Source organism: Notolepis coatsorum, assembly GCF_963971535.1.
Source record: "Notolepis coatsorum genome assembly, chromosome: 14".
Lineage (NCBI taxonomy): Eukaryota > Metazoa > Chordata > Actinopteri > Aulopiformes > Paralepididae > Notolepis > Notolepis coatsorum.
In genome coordinates, this window is record NC_140178.1 from 112039938 (window position 1) to 112057757 (window position 17820).

Sequence of the window (17820 nt, forward strand, 5' to 3'; positions counted from 1 at the left end):
GAAGCTTCGAAGTATTTAAGACAGCCCTACAATCCACAGATTCAGATTCCTCGTAATTCATATCCATGCATAAAGACAGTTCAATTTATACTTGAATGAAACACAATTCGAGCGCTCCGCCGCAGATACATCCACAGCGAAGAATATGAAACTAATCCGAGCCAAACTCCCCATAGGTTTCATTCATTAAAAATATCCCAGCGGGATTCACATTTGCAATGCTCCGCGTTATAAAAATAACTACATAGTGTGTGTCGCGATAGCGAGCGCCGTATCCGTATAACTTGCATTATTTATGACAAAGTAAATTCATAGGCTGAATATGATTTATATTATTTTACATTTCAAAAGCCCCCTCTAGAAGAACGAAGCACAAAAACATAATTCAGAATGGTATAATGGGATCTAGTCTAGACTGTGAGAATTATTTCAGGAAGCGAGCTGCATTCTTTGCCAGGGTGTGGCCATGCAGGTTATCCAGCTAACTGAACTAAACCCTGCTCTGGAGCAGGTTCAAACTTTCTGATCTGTTACCATGGTGATTTAGAGTCAGACAATCCGACGTCGGGGAATGGAAAGTTCTGGCTTAAGTCAAGCTATGCTGAAAATTATCCGGCTAACTCAGTTAGCTAGGTACGAGGAACAGGGCCCTGGTATGTATTCATGTTGATGAGCCTGGTATGTATTAGGGATGTCCCGATCCGATCACGTGATCGGGATCGGGGCCGATCACGTGATTTTCCGAAGATTGGGATAAAAAATAAAAATTTAACTTTTTTTTTATTCAACAAACATGACCATGTTCACGTCTAAAACTCATACTGAGGCCTTAGTTTTGGTTTTAAATTGCATATCATCATTCATTTATTTATTGTCACACAGAGCAGAAGAATTTTGCCAAAACAAACCAATAGTATCCAGCTGCAGAACGGCAGACCAGCCACACTGTCAGACCCAAACGCATTTCCTTTGATTTAATTATACATCAAATGATTTATGTCAAGGATTGCAATGCCTCGCTTGAATGAAGTTAACTTTTCACCTGGATAACGTCAACATTCAGGGTGAATGTAATGTGAGAAATTGGGATTACAAAAAAATATATATATATATATTTTTTTTGATCGGATCGGGAAAGATCGGTATCGGTAGATAGTCAAAATCACATGATCGGGATCGGGAGCAAAAAAATTTGATCGGGACATCCCTAGTATGTATTCATGTTGATAGTTGATGTCAGTGGATGAGCCTTTTTTCTTTTTTGGAATTCGAAGCTTCGGGGCCGAGATTCAATTTTAATTCGAAGCTTCGAGATAAAAAAATAAGAAATTATAAATAAAACTTTTTTTAATTATTATTATATATTTTTTTATGTTGTGGGACTTGTACAGCACGTTGTCAGTGCTGTAAAGTTTAAATCTTTTTAAATCTTAGACAAACGAAACACTTTGCTTTCATGAAATATTGTAAGCCGTCATTTGAGGCTTTATAAAAGCAGCACAATGAACACAAATCTGTCAGTGCCGAGTCCGACCTAATTAAGCATTACATCACGCGCAGGAGTGGGTTGTGACAATTAGACCATGCCTAGGGGTGGTCGTTAGGCCCGAGGCGCAGCAGAGGGTCGTTAGACCCCCCCTAGGCATGGTCTAATTGTCACAACCCACGACTGCGAGTGGTGTAATGGCTTTTATACAACTGGCACATTCATCCAACCTTATTGCTATACAATAAACACACATTAATTGAAGATTTATTGAAAAAAACCATCCGCCAGAAAAAGTAGTTCCCAAAAAAAAAAAATTGCCTCTATGTGGAAGCAGCTCGGAAGTGCATCCAACTGTTCTCAGTAGGACATCCAACAAACTAACACATCCAACTGTCTCAACTAAGACATCCAACTGTCTTTCACCTAGACATCCAACAAACTAAGACATCCAACTTTTCTTTAGTTTTTAACCTACTTTCTATAGAACTTCATTCTTAGATGCTTCTATAGAAAGTAGGTAAAACAAATTAAAAAAAGTTTGATTTGCCCTATAGGGGGGGGGGGGGGGGGTTTCTTTGCCCTATAAGAGTTTTTCTTTTTTTATACACCTATTTTCTATAGAAGCAGCTGGGAGGTGCGCTGTTTTAAGTGAGCGTGGGTTATTGAATTGATTGATTGATTGATTGATTTTATTACTGACCGCCTTGTTGGTTAAGGTTAGAGTTTGGAATCAGGGCTGGTGGTCTATCGCCCTGCTCTAAAGACAAACTTAACCTTAACCAACTTCGAAAGAGGGCCTAAACTTAACCAGTTGGAAACAAGGCTGCTTCTATAGAAAGTAGGTAAAATAAATATAAAATGTGCAATCAATCAATCAATTCGCGCGATTTTTATTTTGTTCCACAATGACTCATGACCCATCAATTACATCATCCAACATTGTTTAAACAACTAAGACATTCGCCGTGACAGAATAGTTTTTCATTTAGTCATGACCCTATCACCATTATCCTTTCCTAATGTTTCCTGTCCGGCTTGTCCGCCATCTTGCTTTCATCCCTAAAGCCACGAACGGCGCATTGATAGTAAGGCGGTTGTGGGCGGGTCCTGGGACCAAGAGCGTTGGGTTATGAAAAATACCCATGTGTAAGTTGACTGTTTCAGCCAATCAGAATCGAGAAATTTGCATGCCGTTGTATAATCTTAAATAACACACACAGCATAGTTAACAAAGAGAGGCAGAGTTGATTTTGCACACAAAAGAAATAATTTTTTTTTTTTTATATATTCAAATTTTCTTTTCATATTCGAATCCCATGCCCATCGAACGAAGTATTTAAGACAGTGCTAGCTTGTGCCACGTGTATTTTCACCAGGGTTGATGGTGTTTTTCACCAGAGTTGATGGTGTTTTTCACCAGGGTTAGGTATGGTTAAAATTTAATTTACACATATATATTTCTTTTACAAATCTCTGTCCCGATTCTAATAAATTCACACTGTGCTCGTAAAATAAATGTCCAGGTTCGCACACATCTATTTTTTAGCTCGCACTGTCGAGCCCTGTCTTTGTTTACTGTCGGAGACATGTCAGTGGATGAGCCTGGTATGTATTCATGTTGATAGTTGATGTCAGTGGATGAGCCTGGTATGTATTCATGTTGATAGTTGATGTCAGTGGATGAGCCTGGTATGTATTCATGTTGATAGTTGATGTCAGTGGATGAGCCTGGTATGTATTCATGTTGATAGTTGATGTCAGTGGATGAGCCTGGTATGTATTCATGTTGATAGTTGATGTAGGTGGATGAGCCTGGTATGTATTCATGTTGATAGTTGATGTCAGTGGATGAGCCTGGTATGTATTCATGTTGATAGTTGATGTAGGTGGATGGCTGAGTTTAGTTTTTGCATACATCTTTTTTTGTTTAATAATTATAGATTTAGTTTTGGGTAACTGCAGAGAGAATTTGAGAAAGGGATGAATTTGAGAGAGGGAGAGAAAATGCTATTTTGAGTTTGTGTGGACGTTTGGCTGAAATCCCCATCTCTCCAGACTACAGAGGGTGCAAGGGTTCTGAGTAGGAAGAGCGTTTGGGTCCTTAACTGTGCCCCCAGGTTCCTGAAGGGGGAGCTAGAGAGCCTAAGGAACTCCAAGCAGGAGCTTGTGTCGCTGCAGCAGGAGGTGGATGAGGACACCACAGAAATCATCCCTTCAGCCATGTGAGTCACACACACACATTTGGACTTAAAGCCCCAATCTGGTATTTTACTATATAAATGGAAAGTAAGCGTTTTGGAACATCAGAATATGAGTCTGTTTTAGTCTAGTGTCTACGGTCAGGGGTGCAGTGGTGGTCCCACGCGGTACCACGCCGTCCCAGCAGTTTTCTGAGCAGAAGTACGCGCACGAATGTGCACGCGCGCACACAAAAATGCGTTCACAACTTTCACTCGACTCGTCGTGCCAAGTACCGGCACTTATCTATCACCTAGACTTTGCATAATAATAGGATACCAATAACATAACAAAGAATGAGACGTGCAAAACCAAAATACAAGCGCTGTGGGGGTTTGCTTGATCTGTGGAGCTCTCACTATGTGACAAATGGTCCCGACTGGAAGGATGAGGCATTAAGTTGTGCTTTAGAAGAACATTGTTTGTTTTTCAACCATATCTGTTGACAATATCATTTCTTTATATATTGAAGGCTACATCCTGCTACCTTTTTCAGCGTCTCTATTTCAAGGCAATATTTACAAAAACTAAACTAAAACTAGTAATGTCCTATACAAACATGTTTCCTACTATTTATGCATAATAATCATCTGTTCTGTGCGCACGCAAGGGAACATGTATGCGCGCGCGTGCATGTGGCGTCCAGGCAGTTCTGATGTTACGACTGCACCCCTGTTTACGGTGTAGTGTTTACTACAGATGGTTAAGTGGTGGAAGTGTGGTAGTGAAAGGGTTAACCTTCTGTAGTGTGGTAGTGAAAGGTTAACCATCTCGAAAATCATGGAGAAAATAGTCTACGAACAGGTCGAAAAGTACCTGGCGGAAAAAAATCGAATCTACGAATTCCAATCTGGCTTCAGAACGTCCCACTCCACTGACTCATGCCTCCTCTATTTGAACGACCACATCAAACAAGAGGTGGACGCGGGCAAATACTGCGGCATGGTCATGCTGGACCTACAAAAGGCCTTCGACACCGTCAATCACTCCATTCTGATTGACAAGCTAAAAGCAATTGGTTTTGATAGTTTATCAGTGAGCTGGATGCAATCCTACCTGGAGGGGAGAGAACAGATGGTAGAGGTAAACGGTACTCTACCCCCCCCCCCTCACAGTGAGCTGTGGTGTTCCACAAGGAAGCATACTAGGACCGCTACTCTTCCTAATTTATGCAAATGACATGTCGTCAGCCTGTGACTGCAACTTGTTCCTGTTTGCGGACGACTCAGCCCTGCTGGTCTCTGACAAGAACAAGTTGCAGGTTGAAAAAACCCTCAGCTCGGAACTAGGCAAAATCTGCATATGGCTCGCTGATAACAAACTATCATTACACATAGGCAAAACAGAGTCCATTCTCTTCGGTTCAAATAACAAACTCAGCAAGACCGACGGCTTCTCAGTTACAGTGGGTGACAATATTGTCACAAGGAAAGACGAAATTACCTACCTGGGTTCCATCCTAGAGGCAAATCTTTCCTGTGACAAAATGGCATCCAATGTAATAAAAAAAGTCAACCAACGAACTAGATTCTTCTACCGGATCTCCTCTCTGGTAAACAAGAATACCCTGAATACTCTGGCAGGAGCACTCATTCAAGGGTACTACGACTATGCGTGCACCTCATGGTACCAAAGCACCTCAAAGGCGCTTAAAACAAGATTACAAACATCACAAAACAAACTGGTCAGACTACTACTTGACCTTACCCCCAGAACCCACCTCACCCCTGCCCACTTTGACAACCTAGGATGGCTTAGAGTAGACGACAGAGTACAGCAACTTGCAATGGGCCTGGTCTACAAGATACACTATACGACTAAGGTACCCATGTACATGTCAAAATACTTCCCAAAGGTCAGTGAATACCACAACCACTACACCAGAGGAAGCTCAACAAATCATGTTAAACCCAGATTCGGCTCAAACAAGGGACTAAACACGTTTCGCAATTATGCCACATCAATGTGGAACGCCCTACCCAAAGCTGTAAAGGAATGTGAATCCCTACCCACATTCAAAACCGCTCATAAAGAGCACCTACGGGAGGCTGCAATTCGAAACTGGCCACCGTAAATGCCCAAAACCCCCACCACCTCCTAATAGACAGTCTCCTCCCCACCGCATGTATATATTCCCTCCCCGCCATATGTATATTTCGCTCCCACCCACCCACCCCCTCCTAATGTACAGTCCCCTCCCCATCATATGTATATACTCTGTCAGGATCTAGGGGTAACAGTACTGTATATTTGAATACCGTTTATGTCACAAATGTATCAGTACTAAATACCTATATGTCCCTATGCCATAAATGTCATGTATGTTGTGTATGTCATAAATGTCTATATGAATTGAAAATGTGGGACCCTGATGTAAACAAGACAAACGTCTTTCTCAGGTCTGCATCCCCTAACAATTGTTGTGTATTGAGCCGTACTGTACCCATTCTGCAATCTGTTAAATAAAGTTTTCATTCATTCAACCTTCTGGGGTGTGGTAGTGAAAGGGTTAACCTTCTGGCGTGGTAGTGAAAGTAGGGATGCCCCGATCGATCGGCCACTGATCGTTATCGGCCGATAATCAGTATAAATATGCGATCGGTGATCGGTGATAATGCTTTATTTTTGCCGATCGTCAAAACCGATCGAAAAACATGATCCAATTCTTAGCGGAGATCTCTCAGACACAGAGCTGCTTGCAGCGTACGGCGCCTCCTCCCCCCAGCCCCTCCCGCACTCATGTAAACAAGAGCCTCGCAGTCTGCTAGTCATGCGACGTGAGCTAACGTTGGCTACCTACCGAGCTAACGTTACTGTTTAAACTAAATGACCCAGTGACTACATGAGGCATTGTCTAACGTTATCTAGCTGGCTAGCTACTGATAGCTGCTGATATCAACAAATGCTCCAGCAATAGTCGAGTGCATGATAAGTTACCTCCATTGACTCGGTAGCTCACGTTAGCTCTAAACTAAATAGTTCACTGACGCGTTGTCTTAACGTTATCTAGCCGGCTAGCAGTAGCTACAGATAGCTCCTGATATCAATGTCTTATAACATTGATTCAATGCGTATTCGAGCTGAGGGCTTGCTGAATGTGATTTATACCAATACTAGGGTCCAGCTGCAGCGCCGGAGAATCCTGGCCGTAGCTGGAGGCTACTCGAGTACACAGACAGTGGAGCTGTTTGCAGATGGCGAGCATTTTGACTTGTTGCGTGGTGGCGATGTCTCGCAGATAATACAAGTACAAGTCTAATTATAATATATATATTTTATTAAAAAGTATCGGATTGGTATTGGCCGATATGGCTCAAGACGATCGGTGATCGGTATCGGTGGCAAAAAACGTGATCGGGGCATCCCTAAGTGAAAGGGTTAACCTTATGTAGTCTAGTAGTGAAAGAATTAACCTTCTGGAGTGTGGTAGTGAAAGGGTTAACCTTATGGGGTGTGGTAGTGAAAGGGTTAACCTTCTGGGGTGTGGTAGTGAAAGGGTTAACCTTCTGGAGTGTGGTAGTGAAAGGTTAACCTTATGGAGTCTAGTAGTGAAGGGATTCACCTTCTGGAGTGTGGTAGTGAAAGGGTTAACCTTATGGGGTGTGGTATTGAAAGGTTAACCTTCTGTAGTGTGGTAGTGAAAGGGTTAACCTTCTGCAGTGTTGTAGTGAAAGGTTAACCTTCTGTAGTGTGGTAGTGAAAGGGTCAACCTTCTGTAGTGTTGTAGTGAAAGGGTTAACCTTCTGTTGTGTGGTAGTGAAAGGGTTAACCTTCTGCAGTGTGGTAGTGAAAGGTTAACCTTCTGTAGTGTGGTAGTGAAAGGGTTAACAAAGCAGTGACCACCTGTTGACCACCACACGTTGAATGAAACACCCGGCGTAGTAAACGCCACACCCAGCACACACCCGGACCGCAACGGTACGACTATTCCCCCAACCTTGGTATCGCCAGGCGCAAGCACAACGCCCCGCCTCGTCGCTGTTCACAGTCTGTCGTTCCCAGGACACTTGAGTATTTACTCGCCACACTCTCTCTCGTCTGGTAACATGCGTGGGGAAATGAATGCTGCTGCCATCGCCCGTTCCCAACTAGAAGTGTTTGTTTCAGCCGCCATCCGGCGAGGCGGAAATACACGCCGATGCCAGAGCCACACCCACAATACCCCCAGCTGGCCACACTAGCTTAGCGTCATTCACTGGAAGTAGGTGTGCCAGTGTAGCCTAGTTCCCAACAGTCACGACATACACTCCAAATACAACTCCAAAACGTTCCTGTAAACATGTTGTGACCTGTGTATTTACCACGTGGAGAAAAAATAAATAAATAAATTCGACATTTTCGTTTTTCTAAGCAGATATATACTTGGAATTTTTTTTGCTGCACCACTGCTGCCTGGGCGCAGTGATTTCATCACTTATTTTTTGTTTATTTCTTTGAAAAACAGGGCTTTTGAGGTGATGAAATCACTTGAGTTGTATTTCGTGACTGTTGGGAACTAGGCTACACTGGCACACCTACTTCCAGTGAATGACGTGAATGAACTCCAGGGTAGATGGCAAATAAACTAATTTCCCCAAAAGTTGGGGTGTTCCTTTAACACTTATTTTAACAAAAGAAAAAACACTTACAGCATTTTTTTTTTTTTTTACTAAAATTTTTATTTTGAGTTTTTTGATAAACATAAACAGTACAGTTCGACATACAAAATTATAAAGACATAATATCAAAAAATAAATAAATAAATAAAAGATTGACACAAATGAGAAAAGAAAAAAGGGTGACATGGGTTCTTCGGTCCATTCTATTTTTACATTGTTTATTTACATTGAATTTCTTTTCTTGTTTCCTTTTTATTCTTCTGTGATGTTGTTTCTTTTATATATATATATATATTATTTTTTTTGCCCGCTACCTCCCATGCCACCCAGCACCCCACCCCACGCCCGACGACCCCACAACATCCAAGACCCTACTCTCCCGGGCCAAACCGCAGAAACGATGGTCCCCCTCCCCCTACGCCCCCCCCCCTGAGCTAAGCCCATAGGAGCCCCCCATATCCCAGGCCGATGTGCGCGCCGCCGGGCCCCCGGCGACACGGGTCCCTTGAATCAATTGGTCCAGCCTAGTAGAGGAAAGGATAGGGGACCCCCCTACCGAGCCAAGTCCGCTATTTCCCATGTCACCGAGAGCCCCACCCCACCCCCACCGACCCCCCAACACACAGGACCCCGCCCGGCAGAGCCCAGCCGCTCTGATGATGATCCCCCTGAGAGAAACCCCTCCCTCCCGCCCTCCTCCCCGAGAAACAGAACACCCCCATATCTTGGTCCACCATGCGCGGAGCCGAGCACCTTGACTGAGCTCCCACCCGCCCCCGCCAGGCCCCCGGCCCACGAGGACCCCAAGCCCAGACCCGCAGAAGGCCAAAGTACCACGCCTCAATGATCCCCCGCGACCCCAAAGCCGGTGCCCCCCCGGCCCGGTGACCAGACCGCCCAGGCCACGGCATCCGAGGGCCCCAGGAAACCCCACCCCCCCCACACCAATCCCACAACACGCAAGGCCCCTCCTCCCCCGGGTCGAACCGCCAGAACAATGGCCCCGACCCCCCCCCCCACTGAACCCAGCCACGTCTATTCGAATCCCAACCGGTTCATGCTTCCGCGTTCGCGTTTTGTGCTCAGATTGGCCGCTGACCTACGCTAGTTTTGCCCCCCCCCCCCCCCCGGTATGAGCGTAGAAATAATGTGTGGACACTTTTAAATGGGTATCACAGTAGTACGCCCTACTGTAGAACATATTAGCATGACATCTGAATGCGTGGACACTTTTAAATGGGTATCACAGTAGTAAGTCCTACTGTAGAACATGACATATTAGAATGACATCTGATTTATTAATCCCAATACTAAAGATTAGGGACAAACGCAATTGGCACAAGTGTAAATCATGGATTAGTCACTCAGTTTAAACATCAGACTTAGCTCACCTCGTTCGTCTGCTGCCTGTGGATCCTATGGTCACAAGTTCAAATCACTCTTGGTTAATTTTTTATTTATTTTTTTACGTTTAATTAATTTATCCACTCTGGTTGGATGGTGTGTATGTATGTATGTATTGTGCTGTATAATGACAATACATTTGAATCGAATCTCATTTTGAAATCGCTACGCTGCCTATGGACACGACAGTGGCAGCCAGCTTCGGAGGTGATTGCATTGCACCATGGTGATCCACTCAACAGGTAGCGATTTCAAAATGAGATTCGATTCAAATGTATTGTCATTATACAGCACAATACATACATACATCAGGGCTGTACGCTAAGCTTTTTCACTAGGGGCACACTTGCCCCTAAATGAGACATTTAGGGGCAAAACATATTTTTTAGGGGCAAATTTTTAAATAACAATTTTACCATTATTAAAACAATATGTTCCTCCTGCCTCATTACTGTGGTCCTTTTATTTAACATTTAAGTGCGTTTGTTTTCAGGTTTGTATCTTTTATAATGAACCAACCGAGAAAGTGTGTAAATCACTAATAGAACAAAAACAACAAACTGTGTGTGTGTGTGTGTGTGCGCGCCCTTGTGTAGTGCTCCTTGAATGAGATCACCACAACACACACACACCATTGCATTAATCAGGAGGACAAGAAACTCTGCATACATTTGTTTCACAATGAAAAGTGCTTTAGAAATCAAATGAATTATTATTGTAAATAACCCCATGAAAGGTTTATTATTTGTATGGGTAATTACCTGCTTCATATTTGTGATGTTACTGGTTTCAGGGTGTGCCTAAAGTGATCAATGTGTTGGGCCGTTTATAGAGATCTATGCCAATTAATGTTTTATGTATATCCGGGACTTTTTTTAGTAAGAATTGAGAGGTATTTGTATATGTGACCTTTATTTTGAAAACCGTGTTGCGACGCAACCTTATTTACATTTGCGCTTTTGACAGTGAAATGTTCAGTCCAACTTAGCTCGAAGGAAAGACTAATCAAAAAGGTTTAATTGACCCGTATGAGGCTCTTACGGTAGGACTTTGATTGTTTATAGAAGTGGAATGTAATACTATGCTAAACGAGAAATAAACAGTTTGTGACAGCCTGAGCCAGTAAAGTTGCAAGCCACTTTCATTTCATATACGGGGACACCGTGACAATTATTAGTATTATCTTATTTGCATATTGTCTCATTATTAGATAGATAGATAGGTTGATATTTTATAAATGTAAGTAGACAGTATTTCACGTCCTAATAGTGGGCTGCTACTACTACTCACCTAATGGCTGAACCTGAACGTTAGAAGTGTCCGTGTCCCCGTCAATCAATCATCACATCATCACGTCAATCATCATCATCTTATCATCTCTCCACATCGGACGTGGTTGTCATAAGATGGACTGATATCCACTCCGTTGTTCTTGCAGAGCAAAATTTGTATCTTAAATGTATTGAAATGAGGTGCTTCTTTGGCGATGCAACAATAGCCCATATTGAAAGGAAGAGAGGCCACATTCAGTTTCGTTTTGCTAGGAATTATGGGATTTGGTGTTGGATGTATAGACTACGCAGATAGGGACATGGTCTTTAATCGCACGATAGACTACAAGTACCAAGTATATAGCGTGACCTAGATTCACTCCACACGCAAATCTTTTTTTTCACTCAGGCTATCTGTGATCGCAGTAAGTTCATTCATTGCCGACAGATTCTTTCATAGCACCACAACATTGTGTCGCACTGACAGCTCGCGTGAGTGGCGTCATCACACGCCTTGGATAATTTAGGAGTGAAATGCGAATGCAAGGCTTGAAAGCACTACTCGCAAGCCCGCCCCCAGATAATATTTACCAATCGCAACGGCCAATTAAAGGGGCAATTCGCGATCATATCATCGCAGTGTACAGGCCTGTACATACGCATTATTTCTACGCTCATACCGGGGGGGGGCAAAACTAGCGTAGGTCAGTGGCCAATCAGAGCGCAGAACGCGGAAGCATGAACCGGTTGTCTGTATTCCCAGCGGTCTGTGTGTTATCTGCATTGTGTCTCGAGCCATAACCTCCATTCACTATCAAATAATATGCTTAGTTGTGCGTCATGTGTGTTAGTTTCTACAGTTTAGTCTAGTACGTGTTATTTGTATTATATGTCCCCCAGTGGTAGGGATGGGTACCGAATTCGGTACTTTTGAGGCACCGAACCGAAACACGTCGGTACTACCGAGTATCGAATCAAGTGAGAAACCGAAAAAATTAAAAAATTAATTTTTTTTTTACTTTTTTATTTTCATGTCAACGTTCACACGTGAGATACCGAATTTTTTTTTTTTTTTAACTTTTTTTAACTTTTTTTTTTAACCTTTTTTCTTTTCATGTCAACGTTCACACGCACAATATATGCTTACCTAGGATTTGACTTGATTCAACAACAAAGCAGTCGGAGCAATGACAAGCCGAAAACTGTCGAAATTGTAGTTATTTGAAGTTTGGATATTTTTTTACGACTGTAAATAAAATTTCTTGAGACTAAGTACCGAAAAAAGGTACCGTTGGGTACCGGTATCGATTCACAGGTACCGGTATCGGTTCAAATGTGAAAGGTACCCATCCCTACCCAGTGGTCTGTGTGTTGTCTGCAGTGTGTCTCGAATCCATTCACTATCAAATTATATGCATATGGTATTGAATCTTGGTCGGTGTGTATGACTTCAGTGCTCGAGTCCTGCTTGGTGTGTGAAACCTCGTTATTCAAGTTCTGGTTGGTCCGGTTGGTCTCGGTGCTCGGATCTCGGTTGTGTGTAGCCTCCGTGTTCGTATCTTGACCGGCCCGGGCGACCTCCGCGCCTGCATCTCGTCCTGGTTGATCCGGTTGTATCCAGCGCCTCCCCGTTCCTCCCCTGGGGGCCGTCCGTTTCACCTCTCCCGAACGCGTGAATACTTTCGGCAGCCAACATGCCCTTCCGCGTTGCTCTGATTGGCCAGCGATCTTCTACGCTTGTTTCCCCCCCTACGCCGGTAACGCGCGCATGCGCATTTTCTTTTTGACGCCACACAGCCACAAGCTCACACACAAGCAGGTTTTAATAGGTTTTGCCGGTAATATTAATGGTTTTGCCGCCGCGGCATTATGCATTCGTCACTACTCTCTATATTGACGTGATACTTAGAATAATAATACTTAGACAAACGCACGCAATTGGCACAAGTGTAAATTATGCATTCGTCACTACTCTCTATATCAGGGGTGGGCAATTATTTTTCCCAGGGGGCCGAATGAGCAACTGAAAATATGTTGGGGGGCCGGGCCAAAATTCCAAACTCAATTATGCATAATATACATTTTATTTCTATATAAAAAGCAGTAAATGGCATTGTTTTGACCCCTGGTAAGAGTGTATGTTATTATTTGGTAATTAGAAGGTGAGGTTAGCTTTCAAAAATATAATTTATTCAAATAGAATTTATTTCCAAAATGATAAACAAAATGTGAAACATTAACACTTTGGGTGCCGGGAAACGCTTAAACACGTCATTCCCGGCCATGCTCAAGTTGCCGAAGACGCTTTACAGCGTCTTTAATATCAATATTTCAAAAATCTGGGATCGGATTCATATGTCCCCTCCGCTGGCCTGAGATCCACCAGGAGGACCCACTGAGCTCTCTGGCGGTTCAGGAGCGCCATCTGGTGGCCGATCGGCGCAATCGATTAACAGGAAGTGCCGTAGAGGTTGTGCTGGACGGCCGTATTACTTCCGGGCACTCGCTAATAGGTCCCGGGACTCGATCTCGACACACTACATAGCGATCGATTGCCAATAACTCGATAAACAACATGATTTGGACGTATATACCATTATACAAGCTGGAGATGGACCGGGTAAATCTACATCCCATAATGATAAAATTTCTACTATACGATGATCGCCCAACGGCGCGCGGAGACTGGGGTGAGTTTTAGCGTGTAACGTTACCGTCTTCGATACTAACTGCTATTATCAACATTTGACCCACATTAGATGATTGGTATAACGCTGCCCATGGAATTATAAACGCCCCCTAGCCCATCCGGTCAACATCAGATGACTTGTAGTAACTTCTAGAAGTACGTCTAGTTGGAATTTTTTATATCGCGCTGATTGCCATAAAACTGTATTGCATCATCAATATAATGTATTTGGGGCTATAGATCACGTTCTGGAGAAAGCTGCAGAAAGAGATGAAAACATACTTATACATTAGACCATACTTTACTATGAATATGTGAATGAAAAAGTTTAACGTTGCTACACAATGAACAATACATATAGGACTTTGAATGGGCCCTAATAATGGCAATGTAGCAATAGAATTTAAAAAGTTATAGCCCTGCAAAGAAGGGGACTTTCTCTATAGACAAATAGAGCCGGCAACCTACGGTTGATAATGAATTTAACCCATGGCAGCCAAAGTGTTAATAACAAAGGGCATTTTTAGTTTCATATACTATTGAAACAAGGATTTTCTTAGCTTTCTAAAGACATCACATCATCTTACATTTACATTTACATTTAGTCATTTAGCTGACGCTTTTATCCAAAGCGACTTACAAGTTCTGTATGAAAAGCCATCAGGAAGGGCACAACTCTATCAGCTGAGCAACAATGTTCATCAAAGTGTTGAGTGCTACAGTGTAGGTTAGTTTATTAGGACAAGTGCATGACAGTACGGTTAGTTAGGGTTAGATTTTTTTTTTTATTTTTTTTATTTTTTTTATAGATTTCTTTTTCTTTTTTTAATTCAGATAATGGTTGAAGAAGTGCGTCTTTAGTCGACGGCGAAAGATTGGACGTGATTCGGCTGTCCTAACTGGGGTGGGTAGTTCATTCCACCATTGTGGGGCAAGGACTGAGAATAGGCGACTTCTCTTTGATGACCCTCCCGGAGCTTGGATAGGAGTAGGTCTGAGGCGGCCAGAAGATGCAGAGCGTAGGGGTCTTGAGGGTGTGTAGTTAGAGACCATTGACCGGAGGTAGGCGGGAGCGGTTCCCTTTGCCGCACGGTATGCTAGGTCGAGGGCCTTGAAGCGGATTCGTGCAGCAATGGGGAGCCAGTGCAGGTCCCTAAGAAGTGGGGTGACATGGGCCGACTTCGGTAGGTTTGAGATCAGGCGGGCCGCTGCGTTCTGAATGAGTTGAAGAGGCTTAGTGGCAGTGGCCGGGAGGCCAGCGAGCAGTGCATTGCAGTAGTCGAGGCGGGAGATGACTGTTGATTGGACGAGGAGTTGGGTGGCTTCTTTTGTCAGGAAGGGGCGGATCCTGGTCGTCGCTGCGATGTGAGCAGAGAAGTTCAACTGGTCGTCGAGGACAACACCAAGGTTCTTGGCGGTCGGGGACGCAGTCACAGCTGCATTCTCGACTGTGATTGAAAGGTCGGTTAGGGGGGAGGATTTGGCCGGCAGGTGGAGCAATTCTGTTTTGCTTAGGTTCAGTTTGAGGTGGTTGGACGTCATCCAGGCGGAGATGTCGGACAGACAGGCCGAGATCCGCTCAGAGACGTGGATATCTGAGGGAGGGAAGGAGAGGAAGAGTTGAGTATCGTCGGCATAACAATGGTAGGAGAAGCCATGAGACGTGATAATGTTACCCAGTGATTTAGTGTAGAGGGAGAAGAGAAGGGGTCCTAAAACCGAGCCCTGGGGGACACCCGTCCGCAGGGGGCGGGTGGCCGACAGGGTCCCTCTCCATGACACTTGGTAGGAGCGGTCATTGAGGTATGATGACAGCCATGTCAGCGCAGAGCCAGCCACTCCCATTCCTGCGAGGGCCGCAAGGAGGATCTGGTGGTTGACTGTGTCGAAGGCTGCAGATAGATCTAGGAGAATCAGGACAGAGGAGAGGCCTTTCGCTTTTGCTAAGTGAAGTGCCTCTGTGACCGCAATGAGGGCTGTCTCTGTGGAGTGACCAGTCCTGAAGCCTGACTGATTAGGGTCTAGGAGGTCATTCTATAAGAGATAAGCAGTAAGTTGGTTGGATACAGCACGTTCAAGTGTTTTAGAAAGGAAGGAGAGAAGAGAGACAGGACGGTAGTTGCCTATGATGGTAGGGTTCAGCAGGGCAGTACAGTGCGATATATATGTCGCACGTGCGACACTGACGTCAGTCTGTGCGATGAAAGGATTGACTTCAATAGCACTGGTGCGATGGCCCGCTATCCACTTGGTACTTGTAGTCTTGTGCGATTAAATACAATGTCCCTTCTGCGTAAAACTCCATATATCAAACACCAAATCCCATAATCCCTAGCGAACAATATCCCCGCGAGTTGCGAGCAGTGACTCATATCCTCTCGGCTCAGCTCACAACACAGCAGGTGACTGCAGGACTCGTCTCAGCAGCGTTTGGAACGCGGACATTGAAACAGAGCTAGTAGATAGTGTTGTCGCGACCCAAAACAAACCCCTGCTGTTTTATTCGGCAACGGGTCAAATGCATATAACATGCTTTGCAATCCTCGCGTCATAAAGTCCGAAATGAACGTTACCCAGACCGTGCTTCTGCCTTCTGCTCTCAGCCGAGCGGGGCTGCACAGCAGTGCGGCTATTTTGCGATCCGAAATAAGTCTGTGGTGTTTTTTTTTTCTCACAACGGGTCAAATGCATCTAACACGCTTTGCATCATCGCCATTCCTTTATGCCCACATCGCCCGAAATGAACGTTACATTAGCATAAGCTAACAAGCTAATCCTGATCAGAGGCAGAGCCATAGAGACAGTGTGGGGGAAAGGGTGTGTGTGTGTCGAGGAGTGGAAGTTTGAAGACAGACTAGATGATGCGGGGGTGGTGAGTTGAAACAGTGTGAATGAATGAAAACTTTATTTAACAGATTGCAGAATGGGTACAATACAGTACGGCTCAATACACACAATTGTTAAGGGGATGCAGACCATAGAAAGACTTTCGTCTTGTTTACATCAGGGTCCCCCATTGTGTGTGTGTGTGTGTGTGTGTCCCAACCGACCCCACTTCTATGTTTCAATAAATTATTTGCATTTAAAACTATTAACGCTGACTCATTCCTTCAGTCCACTCAAAATTATGCTAATATTCCTTGTTGTTTATGATATTAATTGAAAATAGCATATGAGAGTATTATAGTAATAATAACACATGGCGATATACTAAAAAGCAATTTATAATTTTTGGCTGGTAAAAAATCTGCCTTTTTTAAATCTAGTCAAAAGGTTAAGTTTGTTCCCTGACTGCAACTAAATAACACAAATACAATAGGCACATTTGTGACTGTTACAAATATAACACGTTTTATACTTGTGCTACAAGATTTTGGCCAGTGCTACAAAACTATCAACCTCTGTAGCACCAGTGCTATGTGCAAAAAAAGTTAACGTACAGCCCTGGGTTCAGGGTTGGTTTTTTTATGAGCGGCGTGACTCTGGCTTGTTTTAGGGAGGTGGGGACCACCCCCGAGTTGAGTGAGGAGTTGATGGTTGCAGTTAGGAATGGGAGGATGTCTGGTGCTATGGTCTGGAGGAGTGGGGAGGGTAGCTGGTCCAGCTGGCAAGTAGTCGGACGGTTCGACGTTACCAGTGTCAGGGTCTCTGCTTCTGTAATGGGAGAGAAAGATGACAGAGTGAAGGATGAGGTTCTCGATTCAGCGTTTGGAATGGGTGGGGGTTGGGAGAAGGAGCTGCGGATGTTCTCCACTTTTTCCTCAAAGAAGATCGCAAAGTCTTCGGCAGAGAAAGATGAGGGAGGGGGGGGTGGGGGGGGAGTGAGGAGGGAGGACATGGTAGCATGCAGTTTGCGAAGATTCTTGGCAGAGGCCTCGATCCTATGGTGGAAGAAAGAAGCTTTGGCATTAGTGATGGTTTTGGAGAATGTTAACAAGAGGTTGTGATATGTGTCGATGTCAGCAGTGAGGCGTGACTTTCTATACTTCCTTTCAGCTGCTCTCAGGACCTGTCTTTGTTCTCTCACTGGATCTGTCAGCCATGGACTGGGTGGGGAACGGCGGGCAGGTTTCTCAACGAGGGGACAGAGCTTGTTGAAGGAGGTTGCAAGGGCTGAAAGGAGGGTGGAGG

At 44.1% G+C, this 17820-nt stretch overlaps 1 protein-coding gene across 1 annotated transcript in view; it reads left to right on the top strand.

Annotated features, from left to right (window-relative positions):
• LOC311240715 (uncharacterized protein) overlaps positions 1-17820 on the top strand; it is a 99820-nt gene that overhangs the window by 34082 nt on the left and 47918 nt on the right. Inside the window, exon 4 of the mRNA XM_084329289.1 lies at positions 3607-3711. Coding sequence (XP_084185415.1) covers positions 3607-3711 — 105 coding nt within the window. The remainder of the gene's footprint in view (positions 1-3606; positions 3712-17820) is intronic.